Genomic DNA, 16,367 nt, shown 5'->3' with positions numbered 1-16,367 from the left:
AAACTCCTTATATCCAATGTTTTTTTAAAATTCTAGAGCTTCCATAAAACTTCGTTAAATACAGAACTGATTATGTGAAACCTCACAGCATAAAAAATAAATTTTATGCTTATTATGAATATAATCCTGTGCTTAAAATTCTTCTTCTCTATTTCACTGTACAAAGAATTTTATGAAGAAAGCTTTAGAATATTTTTTCCATTCTTTACTTTTTGTTACTTCTTCCTTTTTACTTAAAATATAGTCTCTGAAAAGAAAATGTAATCTCTCAAGATCTCACATCATAAAAACCACGGTGGAAGCAAAAACCTAAGCTTGCGAGTTGTTATGCAAGATTATTTCAGCGTAAAGGAACCGAAAAAAAAGGGAAAGAAAGGCCAAAAAGATAGAACAGGAAAAAATATATCTTTATGGTTTAGTCCAATATTTTACTTTATTGCTGTTTTGTGAATGTGTGATGGTATTACTTAATACACCGAAGTATTAAAAATCTTTGTCTCGAAGCCAAGGTTGGAATACCGCCAATACTAATGAGCTCATTTGTCAAGAGTTTAATTAAGCTTGAGAAGTTGAATAGGTTTTATGGCTCTGACGTTTAAATAAAAATGAACAATTTTGTTCTAACACTTATTAATTGAGCAAACAGTATTTTTATTTAACGCAGGCGGAAAAATGTAAATAAAATGAATTCACGAAACACTATAAATAATCCCACTTAGTAAAATAATTTTTTTAAGTTTTCCATCCATTTCTACAGTCTGGAAATCTAATTAAAGGAGGGTTTTAGATCTGGATGAATAATTTACTATTTTAAATACAAATCTGAACTAAAATTTTGGTAGGTCCAAGTTGAAAAAATATTTACAATGATATTAAATACTGAATTTTCTAAAACCTCAATTTTTAAGGAAATATTTTAATTTTGCACATTTTTGAAGTTTTTCAATAATGAACGAACTATTCTTTAAAATTGCCGACTATTTTTCATTAAATTCACTCTTTACCACCATTTCTTATCTCAATACACATGATCATTCCTGATAAATATCTTACAAAACAGCATAGATCGGTATATACAGAGCGTCCTATGAGTAAATAGGTAATAATATAAATGAGAAAAGATTCAGGCTACTGAGTTAAGAACGGTGTTGCTAGTGATATTGAAGAAATCTACCCTAATTTCAGAGTCAGATGCTTAGCAAGCCAGCAAGCTAGTACTAAATAATTTGTGCGATATTTGGTAATACACTTAAAGAGTGACGCGCATCAGCTTTTATAACATCCAAAATATTGCAAGCATTTCGAGAAACTTTTATTTTTAAACGGTATTTAATTTTTTTTATTTTTAAACGGTTTTAAAATTTTTAAACGTTAAGATCAGTTAATTTTAAGCTTAATAAATTTAATTTCCAAATGCAGATCATAGGCTTTACAAAATATGGAGAACTTTACTTATATTTTGATATTGCTAATTTGATTATTAAATACGTCCAGAATCTTCAAAGGAATGACTCTAGCCCTTTAACTGGCAAGGCCGTATATATACGGCCTAGAATATTTTTTGTGGTATCTGTAAGAACGTATATATACGTGCATATTAAAATATGTCAAAAACATTAAAGCAATAGAACAAATCCAGGTATAAAATACCAGGACAACCTTTATACCAAAATCAAGGAAATAAGTTTTTCTCATGGAAGTTTTGGGAAATTTGTGCTTTTTTAGAGAAACCCTGGCCGGTCAGAGGGCTAGACCACAGGAGGAGAACGCTTCGCCTTGAGGCCGCATGCGCCCCGTGTATTTCTTGTTTGGCCTCTAATTTTACAACAAAGAAAATGAGATCGTTAATTAATTACAGATTTAATTACTCCTAAGAGGTTTTTTCTAAATCAGGTACAGTGGCATTTTATTCTTCAACTTGAAAAAGTTACAAAATATTAACCTCGATATGGTTTCCATTTTTTGGCCACCAGCCCATTCATAGTAACTCAGGCTGGATCATTGAATGCAACCAGCAATAGGTATGTAATACGTACTTGATTTCGGTTATAAACAAAGTAAACAGCCATTGTTAATATAGCCAAATAACGCTGATTTAACACAGTTTAAAATGTTACCAGTAACAACTAAAACACTAATTCAGAAGTCCAACAAAAATCAGTGTTATATTTCCAAATTTTCACAGGACTAGTTTCGATGGTTTTATCGAACCTCCATCATCAGCTGCAAAAGCGCAAATGAACGAGATAGGATATAATGATTAGATAAGATAAGAAAGCCTGGACAGAAAATAAGCCATAGTGGCGCCATCTGTTGCTGAAACCAGAACTAAAATATAATTCTTTAGAGGACGAAAGCAAAGATGGATTGGAATTAGGATCGTTAACTAGAACAGAAAGATTTTTTTTGAATGTGAAATGGTTCTAGAAAATCCAGTTCTCCAAAAGAAGATGTTTTTTGAATAATGATTTTCGGACCAACAATGTTCGCCAACAGAAGCTGTGTTTCCTTTCTTCTGTGTTTTCTTTTGTTAGAAAAAAGTTAGTTTTCTGCTGCCAAAACTATTCAAAAAACATCTTACATTGGAGAACTAGATTTTCTAACGGCATTTTACATTCAAAAATATCTTTCTGTTCTAGTTAACGATCCTAATTCCAATCCATCTTTGCCTTCGGCCTTTAAAGAAATTATGTTTTAGTTCTGGTTTCATAAACAGATGGCGCCACTAGCATATTTTCTGTCCAGGCTTTCTCATCTTGTCTAATCATTATATCCTATCTCGTTCATTTGCGCTTTTGCAGCTGAGGATGGTGTTTCGGTAAAACCATCGAATCTAGCCCTGTGAAAATTTGAAAACATAACGCTGATTTTTGTTGTTTGACTTCTGAATTAGTATTTGTTCGACGTGTTATTGTGTCTTAATTAACTAAAACACTATTAATGTCTTTACTGATATCTATATTTTCTTTACAATGATAAATTAGAAGAAACGTATATAAATCTTACTTTCTTGTAAAGCAATCTTGTTTGAGGGTTGATCTTCTCCCAGTCAAGATGGCGGTTTTCAAGCTTCATGTACTATAATAACAGCCAACCGGTAGCGCCTACTGTCAATAATTAGAAAATAATGGACGTAGCTCAACGAAGGAGCTGACCCATTGACAGCAGCCTCACCCTGCGTCGGATGAGTATCAAAATAAATTCATAAATTAATGAAAGGGACCATAAAAATCTATTAGTTATATCTATATCTATATTTATCTATCAAGCTATCAATATATATCTATCTTAATATCTATATATAACTTTTGGTCTCGTTCATTCGCTCCAGGTTGGAACTCTAATATTCCACTTTCCTGCCTTTCAGAGTGGAATGCGACCTTATGTTCTATGGTAATTATTGGTCATCTGGATGAGTACCATCACCTCTCTTAATTTGTAAAAACAATTTAGAATCACCCTGTATATATATATATATATATATATATATGACTAATTTTTTATTTTAAATTCAATAAACTTCAAGAGAAAAAGAACATTAAAGGTGAGATCGAGAGTAGTAACTTTTGTAGTGCTAATTATACGCTTAATAGATTGTCCTTATGAACAGGTATAACATTTGGATTCTGTTAGACCCACATTAGAAAATAAAAATGTTAGTAATCTATTCGTAAGATTTATGTCTGAGAAACAATGACAAGTCCGGAGATATATGGACTGCGCTAGACAGGCAATAAAGATAATCTAACTAATATTCTTATCCTAGTTTATAGTCATCAAATTAGTGCATCTAGAATTAATAAGCTTTCCGTGCTCAAAGTAGAAAATCAAGGCTTGTCTTTTGCTATACCATACGGGAAGCACTTAAAAATAAATATATTAAACATAACTATTTGACTGCTGAAATGCTTTAGTAAGTGCAACGGTTTTTTGTTCGTACAATTCCTTGCAGGCAGTCAGTCAAATGTGTTAAAACATATGTGCACGGACTCATTGCGTAATTAAACGTTGAACGTACTTTCAGTTCCATCTTTTTCTGTGAAAACGAAAACCTCTAACTTTATTTCGTTAAGGGAAAAACGGTCTACAGCAAAACCGGGAAAATCGAAATTCCTGTAAAAAGATTGAACACGTAATCTCAAAACTCATATTTCTTTATCTGAGACTCATGAATGTCAAAATTGTTTTTGGAATCTCGAAATTATTGATTCCAGTTTTTAAAATGTCATAATCTTTGCGCCAAACAAAAATCTAAAAAAACCGAATTTCTATTAAACGCGGGATTTGCATGCGTCTAAAAGCATAGTAAAATATAAGATTAGTATGTTATTTTTAAGATTGTACTTAAAGGGGATAATTATTTTAATTACCGTATTTGCCGACGTAGTATAAGGCGCACAATTTTCTTTGAAAATAGTTCTGAAAACCGGGGTGTGTCTTATATGTCAATACTCAGTTTTTTATTACATCGATTTCTGGAATTTTCCTCTATTCGAAATTATGCAATTTTTCCTTGTTTCCTTGCAGAGGGTGGGAATATTACAGTTACGTAGCGTTCAGGGAAGAAATCTGTCCTACTATATATGGGATCAGTTTTCGTTCTCACAAAGGTGTTCTTTCCCAAAATGATTGCGTATTTGCAGTATTGTTTTGTATTTGTATTGCTTTGTATTTAAATACTGTAAATTCTTTACAATGATCGGTAACAAAATTATGTCCTTCAAAAATGTTTATAAAAAAGGAATGTGTCTTATAAGCCGGCAAATACGGTATTATCAACTTATTTCATAAAATACTCAAAATAAATGACTACTAAAAATAAATTCATAAACTTTCATAAACTACTAAAAGTAAATAAAACTTTCATAAACTACTAAAAATAAATAAAACTTTCATAAACTACTAAAAATAAATAAAACTTTCATAAACTACTAAAAATAAATAAAACTTTCATAAACTACTAAAAATAAATAAAACTTTCATAAACTACTAAAAAAAAAAAACTTTCATAAACTACTAAAAATAAATAAAACTTTCATAAACTACTAAAAATAAATAAAACTTTCATAAACTACTAAAAATAAATGACATCATTTAGAAAAGCATCTTTGCTTTTGAAAATGATGTCATTTATTTTTATGACTAATTTTTTAAATGAATAAATATTTAAAAATGATGTCATTTATTTTTATGACTAATTTCTTAAATGAATAAATAAATGTATTTGATTTGCATGCATAAATTAAGAGACATATATTTTTTTTGTAGGTACATAGCTGTCACGCAGCCTATTAAATATTCAAAGCACAAGAACAGCAGAAGAGTGGGCTTGACCATTGCGATAGTGTGGATTGTATCTGCAGCTATTGGCTCCCCGATTGTCTTGGGACTCAATACTTCACCCGAAAGGATACCGGAATTATGCGTATTCTATAATTCTGACTTTATCATCTATTCGTCTCTGAGTTCTTTCTACATTCCTTGCTTGGTGATGATTTATCTGTACTACAAGATATTTAAGGTAATTTAATTTTTTATCTTATTAAGATCTGAAATAATTCTATTATTGTTGTGACTCATTCTTTAGAAATGTAAAAGTCTATCACACATACGCCAAAGTAATAAATATTGATAAAATTCCGGTTTGAATTTTCTTAGCAACGTGCTACACCTTTCTAAAACACAAAATCCCAAATAAATTCCAAAACCTTTGCTTTACTATATAGAAAAACTAAAAAATATTTATATTAATTACCAAATGCTTCATGATTTTTAACGTTCAGTGCTGAGAAAAACGTAGTACTTTAAATTAGTTTTTGATTTTGGAAACAACTAGTAATCTGAAAGAGCTTATTGCTATAACCAGCGAATTAAAGTTCTTCAGGGAGCGCATTCCTCATTGTTGTTTTGTACAAACTGAAGGCTCCACAATTGTGTAAAAACAAACATTTTTGAACCAAACTTAGACATATCCCCTTTAACTGGCCTGGGTGTTATTTCACCAATGGTCAAAAGGTTGCTCGAACAGTTACTTGAACACGCCTCCGTAATATCCCGTAATCTCACTTTTCTGATTCAATCAGACGTCCACGAAGTCCGCAAATTTTGTCGTGTCGTTTTCAAGAGCCCTAACCATCATACAGGTGACAGTATGCTTTTGCTCATTTCTGCCACAATTCAGAAGAAAAGCACTCCGAATTAAGTCTGAGGGACTGCCACACTTCTTCCCTTACCACCAAACCTTGGCATCCCTCAAAATATTCGGCCCTCCGTATATACACAACACATTTACAAACATCCATGCAATCCCCAATATTCCAATTAAACTTCATCTCGTCTAGATCATGCATCTTATTTCGCACCTTCTACCATGTATCCTGCCACTTATATCACTCTGCACCTCATGTTATGTATCTTGGCATCTGCATATATCTGTATCCACAGCATCTTGTATCATATATCTCGCAACATCCTGTAACATGTAACTGATTCTGCGCCTATATATCTTATATTCATAAGTATGTGTACGTCACCCAATGTGTATTACCTTAGATATGTTCTTATGAATGTCCCCTTATACATTTCATGCACCCCATGTTCCTACGTAAGATGTATTTTGGCATCTGAATATATATGTATCTTCTGCACAGTCTATCTGTAGCCACCGTATGTTCTTGTGTATCATGTATCTAGGCAATAGATAAAGGTGGACGTGGCGCTATACCAATTAACCGTATTGGTAGAGGGATGGTGCCTACGTCCTCCGTCGCATGTCGCATGTCTCATGGTATAAGGTAACTGGTCTTTGTGAACTGCATTGAAAACATTTCAAAATAATAATTAAAAAAAATCTCAAAGATTTCAGATATTATATTGTATATAACGTGTTGTGGGTTACCTTTATTTATTAAATATCATGTTCTTCGCACATAAACCATAAAATTCAGTTTAATACCAATATCGCAAAATAATGTTAAAATGAACAGATCTTTAGAATTTCAGATACACAGTCTCGCGCGCTGGAGACAAAATTTTTTTTTTTTTTCGTACAGTTTTGCCATCGGTCCCTTTGAAGTCGTTGAGTTTCTTAATCCAAAAACTCATAAATGCTTTGCAAAATGTGAAATGGATAAAAAAAAAACAAATTCCAAATGTCCATATTTGGATCGAAATTTACGTCATTCAAAATTTCATGGCTCTAGGTACCGTCGTGTTATCACAACACGAGAAACATACACACGTTTATGCAGATTCTTCATTATTTAATTTCTTTAAATATAATACAGTAATATTTGGTGTACAGTAATATTTGTAATATTTGGTGGCAACAGATTGAAAAGAGAGGCGACATTTAAAGTTTCCAACGCAAAATTGCAAAACGAAATTAATAGCCCTTCTGGGCTAACGCCTTTTGGATTTATTTAACTAGGCATAAGTCAGCTAGAAGTTTTGGAAGCTTTTTGAAAATCTGGGCGATTTTTGTCACCAAATGGCATTGTTTTATCTTAAACTTGCAGAAGGCTTGTGTATTGTTACTGGAGATTTTAAGGTCGTGCTCTCTAAACAAGTGCATACATGGTAGTTTTTTAGATGGAATAAACAAAAATAATATGTTACACATTAAAGATAATGATTGAGACGATAACGCATCTCAAGCCGAAGTGTTTACTTCCATTAGTTTCTATTTTGTTTCAAATTTAATATCAATAGTATGCATTCTGATTAAATACAAATTACACAATAATCCGACAAATGAGTATCTCCTGGTAATGACATTTCTCTGTGCTTTGTTATTCGGAGAATAACGCCAAGGCCTTTATTAACTATGCAATAAGATTTAGCTAAATAATTTTTTAATTATTTCTATCTGACTGGTACTTTGAAACTAAATGGCCAAGAATACCCCATGCCTTTATCAGTTTAGAAATATAAAAGGTACATTCATTATTATGATCATTTAATGGCCTAGGAACCTGTAATTGGTCTTTCGCTTTGAATTAAATGGAAAATTTGTTCTAATTAATTTAAAGCTGCTGCTAAATACTGGAGTTGCTGGAAGATGATTTCTGCGGAAACTAAGTTAATGAAAAGCAATTAAGAGCATTTAGAATGTATTACTCATTTCTATATAATTTTATCTAAATTTCAAACTGTTCCTGAAACTCATTTATAATGAAGCCACTTAAGCTTTACAAATAATTAGTTAATTAATGATGTGATGAACAAAACAGGTGAAAATAATGAGCTGGCAGAGGAGAATCCAATACAATATTTCTATGAAATTTACACCAAAGTCATTAAGTATTTAGTTTAATACAGTCCATTCTATCACTATCCATACAGCACGTAGCATGCTCTCATTTGTAGCATACATTTAAGTTGTTTAGAAATAAATCAATCATGTACATGTGCAAGTTGCTAAGCATCATGGTTCGAATAGAAATATTGATTGCCCGCCTATTACATGTAAACGTTATCACATAAATTCAGTTTTGCTATATAATTCGTATTTATTAAGAATAGTGTGAAGTATATTTGTATAAGGTATTAAGTTTAATTATCCCATTATTTTTTTAATTAAGCTTGTAGAGTCATTAGGATTTTTTGCAAGCCAGAGAGATGAAAAATATGCAAACGCCTTCGCCGGGAATCGAACCACAGACCTCTAGAATACCTGCCCAGAATGCAAAACCACTAAACCACGAAGGTACGCTAGGAAATTGGGAGAAATACCTTTTATACGCCTCTTTTTTAAAGGGCGACTAGGGTTTTAGGGAACCTGATCGCGAAATCCTGGGTGCGACAACCCTTTTAGTCCGGGCGCAAATCATCCACAACCCTTTTAGACCGGGCGCCACTTTAGAGGACATTAGGATTTTTTAGAGGAAGAAAAGATGAAAAATATGCAACCGCCTTCGCCGAGAATCGAACCACGGACCACTGGAATACCGGCCCAGCGTGCAGAACCACTACACCACGAAGGTACGCTTGGAAAGTGGGAGAAATACCTTATAAGCTTTACCATCGTTTCTACATTTTGTTAGCTTACACTAGGATGAAAATGAGATACGTGTATATAAGAAAATTTTTGAAAGAGTGCCTCTGAAATGTGTAGTGTTCCGTCTCTCAATTCTGAGAATAAAGTTATGCGGCCTTGGATTTTCTCCAATTGAGTCAGTCGCGCAATTAGCTAAAACTGAATCAACACTTTTTAAACTTTGCTCTTGTAAAACACAAATTAATTACTATTTATTTGTACGTGCAACTCAACAGGAAATATATAAGCACCGCTAATAACATGAAGCAGAACACAGAGCACTCACAAGCAGTGCAAGTTACTAAGCTTACTATCTCTAAGCAACAAATGACCAGACGTGATGAACATGCAATCGCAGTTAAATGCCCCACCAACCCAGGCAGGCTAACATATTATTTAAGCAACAGTGTAATGTATTTCATTTATAGCCATTACGTGTATGCATTGTTTAATGTGTATTTTATTAAATGCCGCAATACCAAGTCTGAACATAAAGCGGACAACAGAAGACCACCCGAGTCCTGCAAATGGACTTTCCAAGTCCAAATAGAAAACAGGACAACTGAGGACAACCAAACAACAGAAGCTCCTACGCATCGTGGGCTCAAAGAAAGCTATGTTTATCTGGAGGGGCCTTTACCTATACTTACTCAGGTTAAATAATAGGTGGCCGCTGGACGCTGCAAATACAGGCAGAAGAGTTTACAACCTCTTCCCCAAAGTTGACACTTCTCCAATCCCTCTCTCCAGTGGCACGTGGGCACGGTCCTTTTTTTACTAACCTCTATGCAAGAAATCTCTCTTCATCAGACTCTTGTGCATGTGGCCAAAAGGGTCACCCAGAACATTATCTGTTTTCCTGCCCGTTTACAGTGACCTTCATCTAATTACCTTCATCTAAAGAAGCCAAATTCAGAAGATGATTTATTCCCATTTCTAAGATATGCAGTTAAGATCAAGCACTTGAGGAATAAAATTACGAAAGTTATTGACCTTTTGGCTGCTAGAAGTCAACAGCTATGTAGTGTAATTTAACCTTCAAAGAAATGCTCCAGCAATAGCAAAATAAAGCAATGAAATGCAGATATAATGTACGCGGGCGTACCTTTATAGAAAAGAAATAAGCATCGCAAACCATATGAAGCACAAAATAGGTCACTCACAACTATGGTAAGGCGCTCCTATCTGTTTTCTTCGGGTAAATAATAGATGACGCCTACATTTCTATGTAACATAAGGTCACATTACCTGATAAGTGAACACATATAATAAATAACCAGTATTGAGTTGGTAAAGTATCAACAATGTAATGCATCATAGTATGTAATTCATGTAAACTAGTTATTGTAAAAACACACGTAATTGCATACAATGAACTGACAAAAATAAGTTGACAATGTATCAGCATATGTATGCAGATATATCTAAATTACGTAGTAAGCATACGTATGCAGATGAAGCTATTTTTTTCTCTTGTTTTCAGACTTATTTATTTATGTCTTTTTTTATTATTTTATATTCTTTTCTATTTTTGACAGCTGTTTGAAAAAAAAATATGTAAACAAGTCATGATTGTAGGCATGATCTATATACTAGAAATAAGTTGCTTCTAGCACCTCAATTTATAATGCCATGATCAAATTTTACATGCAAATAACAATGTACTGCTAGAAAATTATGTAATTTCTGAAAATCAGTTAACACAAACATACGTTACAGCACATAATGAATCGTCAAAGTTGAGCTGTTAAAGTTTCAGCACAACAGCACTTAAATAAATGTACGCTTTGTAAACAATTTTATAGTTCCTAATTGATTCTGATAGTAAACAGATCATGTTTACAAAAATGATTTGTAACGTGGGAACATCACGCCTGTTTCTAATGCAATATATAATGTCCTGAAACGTGTTGCTTGTACCCACTACAATAGATAACATCCTAAAATATGCACCTGCACAACTATGTATTTCGCAATGTATATCATGTAATTTAATCCCTTTTACTTGAGCTAATTTAACGCTGAAAGGTAGGAGTACCGTTGATGCCGCCGCCGGTGGCAGTACTTACAGTGCTCACTGCAGTCACAATTTCCATCACGACTAGAGGAATGATGCTAGAATGTTAGTTTTCTAGTTAGTGTGTGGGGCTAATAATTGCTTATTTAGGGTAAATTTTAGGTAGTCCCCTCTTTTCTACATAACATAACATAACATAACATAACATGACATCGAAAAAATTCAGAAAGATCCTACAAGAGGCGCCCGAACTGAAAGGAAGTAAGCGATAATTTTTCATCACCAGTATTTGGCAGTTGAGTTCCCTAAAGTCTAGTAGCCCTTTCAAAGGAAGAGTATATAAGATATTTTCCTCCTTTCTTTCCATAAGCCTTCGTTGTGTAACTGTAAGAAGACTCGACGTGTATTTAGGAGGCTCCAAGTTTGAAACCTGGCGAAAGCATTGGGGAATTCTTCAGTTGTTATACTTCGAAAAATTCTAAGACACTAAAAATGTTTTAATTAAACATGCAAGAATCTTTCTAATTTAAGGCATAAATATTTAAGCCACTTTTTGTAAATATGTATCGCATTTTTTGTAATTTAAAAGAAAATAAAGCAGAATTTCTTTGTCTATATGTATTTCGTAGGCTATCCATGAACGAGCCAAGAAGAACAAACTCCGCTCCTGCAATTCAGATTCCGGATGCGTTCGAAGTACAGCCAGTACCAGCTTATCGACAGATCCTTCTGCCAGAGCCAGGAAAGATGATAGCGATCGCTCAAAAACCGGTGGAAGCTCAAGAGGTATCCAAATTGTTGTGGAAAGGGATGGCATCACCACAAATACGGGAAGCGGCAGCCAGGAAGACGATTATGATGATGAAACAGGAGGAGAGGAAAGTAGTCAACGTGATCCGATGAAAGCAACTGCAGCTTCTGCAATGTTACTCAGTGCTTTCATGACACAAACTATACGAATTGAAATTCCCATTAACGGCAATACAGATTCCGGGTATGGAACCTCTCATGTGGAACAAGAAACTCAGTTCGTAATAGAACCTGAGCAAGCATCAGCAATAGTTCTTGAAGCAGATGAGACAAAAGCACCTTATGCGAAAAGAAATGGTCTTGGTAGGAGGAAAGGTGATACACTTGGAAGCCAGATCTCCGGCAGTAGTAGGAAGAAAAAATCAAGATTTAATCTCGGAAGAAGACATAAAAGCAGCAGAAAAAAGAGGGAAAAGGCATCAGCTAAACGAGAAAGGAAGGCTACAAAAACACTTGCCATAGTTTTAGGTAGGTAACCATATTTTAAAATTTCATGTTGCCTAATAAACTACCAAAGAAAAATTTTGTTAAACATAACATTTTTCATAATTATATTCATAATATAAACATAACATTTTTCATAATTATATTCAATTATGAAAACAATTATATTCGGTATAATTTAAAAGCTTGTTCATCAAAACAAAGTATAGTTAAAAGGCAATCGGCAAGTTTAAAGAATCTTGGAAGTGAATAAAATCATTGTAATGTCGTGTACACTTAGCCATCATAAAACGTAAGCGAGTCGAAAACTGTTTTGTGATTTATCACCAACTCCTTTAAAATACAACAAAGAAGGTGTATAGAACTCTTTCTTAAATCACATAAATTTTAAGTCAGCCGGCACTATATCGTACTTGCAAAAGCCAGCACTTTTGGCTTAAATGCAAAAGTAGTAAATAATCATCACCTTTGCATTTAAGCCAAAAGTGCTGGATTTTGCAAGTACGATTTAGTGCCGGCTGACTGTTAAAATTTATGTGATTTAAGAAAGAGTTCTATACACCTTCTTTGTTATTACTACCACTTTCATCCAAAAGTGGTAGTAATAATATCTGTAAAGTTACCAAACTGAACATGTTAGGAACACACATATAAGATGTATGCAAACTGATATGAATAACTTTTACTTACATGAAGTTCGTAATTCGCAATGCTAAATGCTGTAAGAGAATAAAAATGAATTGTATATTTAGTCCTTGCTTCACAGTAAAAGACCACGGCTGTTTAAGCATGACTCGAATGCCTTTGATTAGGCTGGCTGCGATGATCTTTTCGTATCTTACCTCAAATGAAAAGTAAATGAGCTAATTTGCCTCAGAATATTCTCTAATGCTCTTCTCCAGAGCCAAGATAATCCTCGCGTGATTTGGATTGAAAACTGATAAATAGGCTAAAGGGTTAATGTTTTAAATATTATGCTGGGTGGCTCTGACTGGAAATCAGCATAAACAAGCTTAATGATCTGCACAGCTCAACGCCTCCGAATTCCAATCCCTAGAGAATCAAAGTCAGCAACGTGGTCTTCAAGCAGGCAGAACACGTTCTGATTTCCCTCCTCCAAAACCTTCCTTGAAGAACTTTCTTCTTCTTACCTAATTTGAATACAGCACGTGCTGGCAATTTGCATTCTGGCAGGGAAATAGAATAAGGTTTGATAGGAAGCGTACTTAAAATAACTGGTTAGAAAATTGAATGACACTCTACAAGCTAATTCATTTTTTTTTTCTCTTTGAACTATTTTTTTGTCCTATTATTACATATTACAGTATTTAGCAAAGGAAATTTAAATATTATCTTTATATGTTTATAAAGCCTATGTATCTTAGGGAGCATACACTATAGACTTTATAAAACATTATTGTAGAATTAACTTTTAGCCTCTTGAAAAAAAAATAAAAGTCAGAAGAAGTGTGTATAAGACCCTTTTATTCGAACACAACTTGAGTTTAGACAAGCCAAGCATTTCTGACGTAACAGAAATATGTTGAAGAAATTCAAAGCGGAGTAGATTAGCTAAGAGTAATTTAACGCGCAGACAAGAAATTGGCAAAACAAAACCGGCAAGACAAAGCTGAATGGCTAGAAGCACTCCACGCCACTAAATTAAGTCGCTAATAATCACTGCACAACATGGCCTGGAATAGGCAAGATACGCTCTGAAGCTATTTTCCGAAATTCTTGCTTAAATAACTCTTCTTTCTGCCAAGATCTGAATAAACGGTCGCTGCTTCATTTACATTCTGGCATGAAAAGCGTGTGTGAAAAGAAAATAATCGGAAAGGGCTAACTTAAAATGAACTATTAGTTAAAAATAAATACATAATTGCAAAAGCAAGAACTCATTTGTGAGATTTTTCCAAATTTTTATGTTAACCAGGGATTTCTCTAACGACGCTGAAACAAAAATGGCATGAGTACAGGAAATGGCACAAAACGTGTGGTGATACGCGGAGTCAAAAGTTATTGTGCAAGTGCAACAGACCTCGTATATACGTATGCTTGAAACCCCAGGGTATTGCATAACATTATTTGATTACATAAAAAATAAATACTTTGCTCATCATTTAATTTTAAATCTTTGAAAGCCAATACGCCCAAGACACCTTTTCATTCAAACCACCAAAACCGTTCGAAACGGCGGAGATTACGATCTTATTTTCTTCCCTTCTCCTAAGGTATGCAGTACCAGATGAAGTTTCACCAAATGTATTGCATTAGTTTATTGCAAGCAGCTTGTCCTGAAAGACTAATAGAAGCTTCTTTGATAGGGAGTAGAAAGGATGTTGTCTGAAATCTTCATAACACTTTGTGGGTTAATGAACGGCAAGCGGAGAAAATGGACGGGACGGGTAATGGACGAGGACGGTCATTTAGATATTTTAAGCAAACAAGCTAGGGAAAGCTTCAGTTTCCTAAGCTATAGGACAAAATTTTCTCTTAGAAACAGAAATCGTTGTATTTTTAAATTCACCTTTAGTTACTTCCCCAAATAGTTGATGTTTTACGAAAGCTGCGTATTATATTAAATAAACTATAATATAAGATAAATGCAGTATCTTAGTTAATCTTCAGTTGGGGGTCAATTAGTGGTTTAAACGTTTTTATAATTCTATATAATTAAAGGATTAATGTCTCAAAATGGACTCATATGATTAACGTAGGAAATCATAAATATTCAAACACATTTTGTTCTCAAAATATTGTTGATAACATATTTTTCTAATTATTGCTAACATAATCATTGCTAATTTTTCTAATTATTGCTTTTATTGCTAACATATTTTTCTTTCTTTGACAGGTATGTTTCTGATGTGCTGGGTTCCATTTTTCACATGCAATATACTAGATGCAATTTGCATTAAGCTAGAAAACGATAAATGGAGACCAGGAATGACAATTTTCCTCCTAACAACGTGGTTAGGTTATATCAACAGTTGCGTTAATCCAGTAATATATACCATCTTCAACATGGAATTCAGGAAAGCATTCAAAAAACTGTTGTTGGTGAATTCCTGGTGGTGCTGAATTAAAAACTGAAATTGGATATATTCTCTGTGACTTTAATTATTGCTCATTGGTTACAGTTATAAAGCAGTTATCAAATATTTGTGGTTGCAGAACTGTGTTGATTAATAACGATAAGCTTTACTTCAAATTCTCTGTAATCGAAACTGCACATATGATGTTATGACGTTACAGTACATTTAATATGAATGATCTGAAAAGGAGTTAACGATATTATCAAACACTGTTTTTAAATTTGTGTCTACCCATGACACATAAATTAAAATGAAAATTAAAACTGCTTGCTTACTTAAAAAACCATTTAAATTTTCGCCTGGAAGAAAATACTAAGGAAATATTTATTTAACTTTTTTCACAAATAATCATTTTAATTTTTGAAAATAAAATACTTGCATTGGTCAACAATAAACTAAGATGAGAACTGGAAAATAATAGTTGTACGAACACATATTATGTAGCAAAATGTATGTAAAATAAAATTTGGAATATAAATTTTAAATTTGTTTATGTAAGATTTCACGACATTAAATAAAAGTCTTTTAAAAGCACATTTCGTATTTTATGTACATAGCACATTTATTTAGAATCCATTCTGAACATTTATTTATAATTAGAATGATGTGGGAGTTGATTATTCTTATATTTGCTTTTCCATTTGTACAGATACCTGTAAAGTTACCAAACTGAACATGTTATGAATACACATATAAGATGTATGCAAACTGATATGAACAACTTTTACTGACATGAAGTTCGCAATTCGCAATGCTAAATGCTGTAAGAGAATAAAAAATGAATTGTATATTTAGTCCTTACTTCACAGTAAGAAGACCACGGCTGTTTAAGCAAGACTCGAATCCCTTCGATTAGGCTGGCTGCGATGATCTTTTCGTATCTTACCTCAAATGAAAAGTAAATGAGCTAATTTGCCTCAGAATGTTCTCTAATGCTCTTCTCCAGAGCCAAGATAATCCT

At 33.2% G+C, this 16,367-nt stretch overlaps 1 protein-coding gene across 3 annotated transcripts in view; it reads left to right on the top strand.

Moving 5' to 3' along the window:
• The window catches only part of LOC118185305 (dopamine D2-like receptor), an 865,565-nt gene extending 849,632 nt beyond the window's left edge, over positions 1 to 15,933 (top strand). For all 3 annotated transcript variants that reach the window (XM_085813823.1, XM_085813831.1, XM_085813828.1), the window contains 3 exons: positions 5,269 to 5,521; positions 11,684 to 12,332; positions 15,166 to 15,933. In XM_085813823.1, the coding sequence (XP_085669949.1) occupies positions 5,269 to 5,521; positions 11,684 to 12,332; positions 15,166 to 15,392 (1,129 nt within the window). In that variant the 3' untranslated portion in view covers positions 15,393 to 15,933. The remainder of the gene's footprint in view (positions 1 to 5,268; positions 5,522 to 11,683; positions 12,333 to 15,165) is intronic.
• The last annotated feature ends 434 nt before the right edge of the window (positions 15,934 to 16,367 follow it).

Source organism: Stegodyphus dumicola, chromosome 1 (assembly GCF_044657685.1).
Source record: "Stegodyphus dumicola isolate Sdum_Otavi_A_Nest chromosome 1, ASM4465768v1".
Taxonomy (NCBI): domain Eukaryota; kingdom Metazoa; phylum Arthropoda; class Arachnida; order Araneae; family Eresidae; genus Stegodyphus; species Stegodyphus dumicola.
This window is presented reverse-complemented; position numbering and strand designations above follow the sequence as displayed.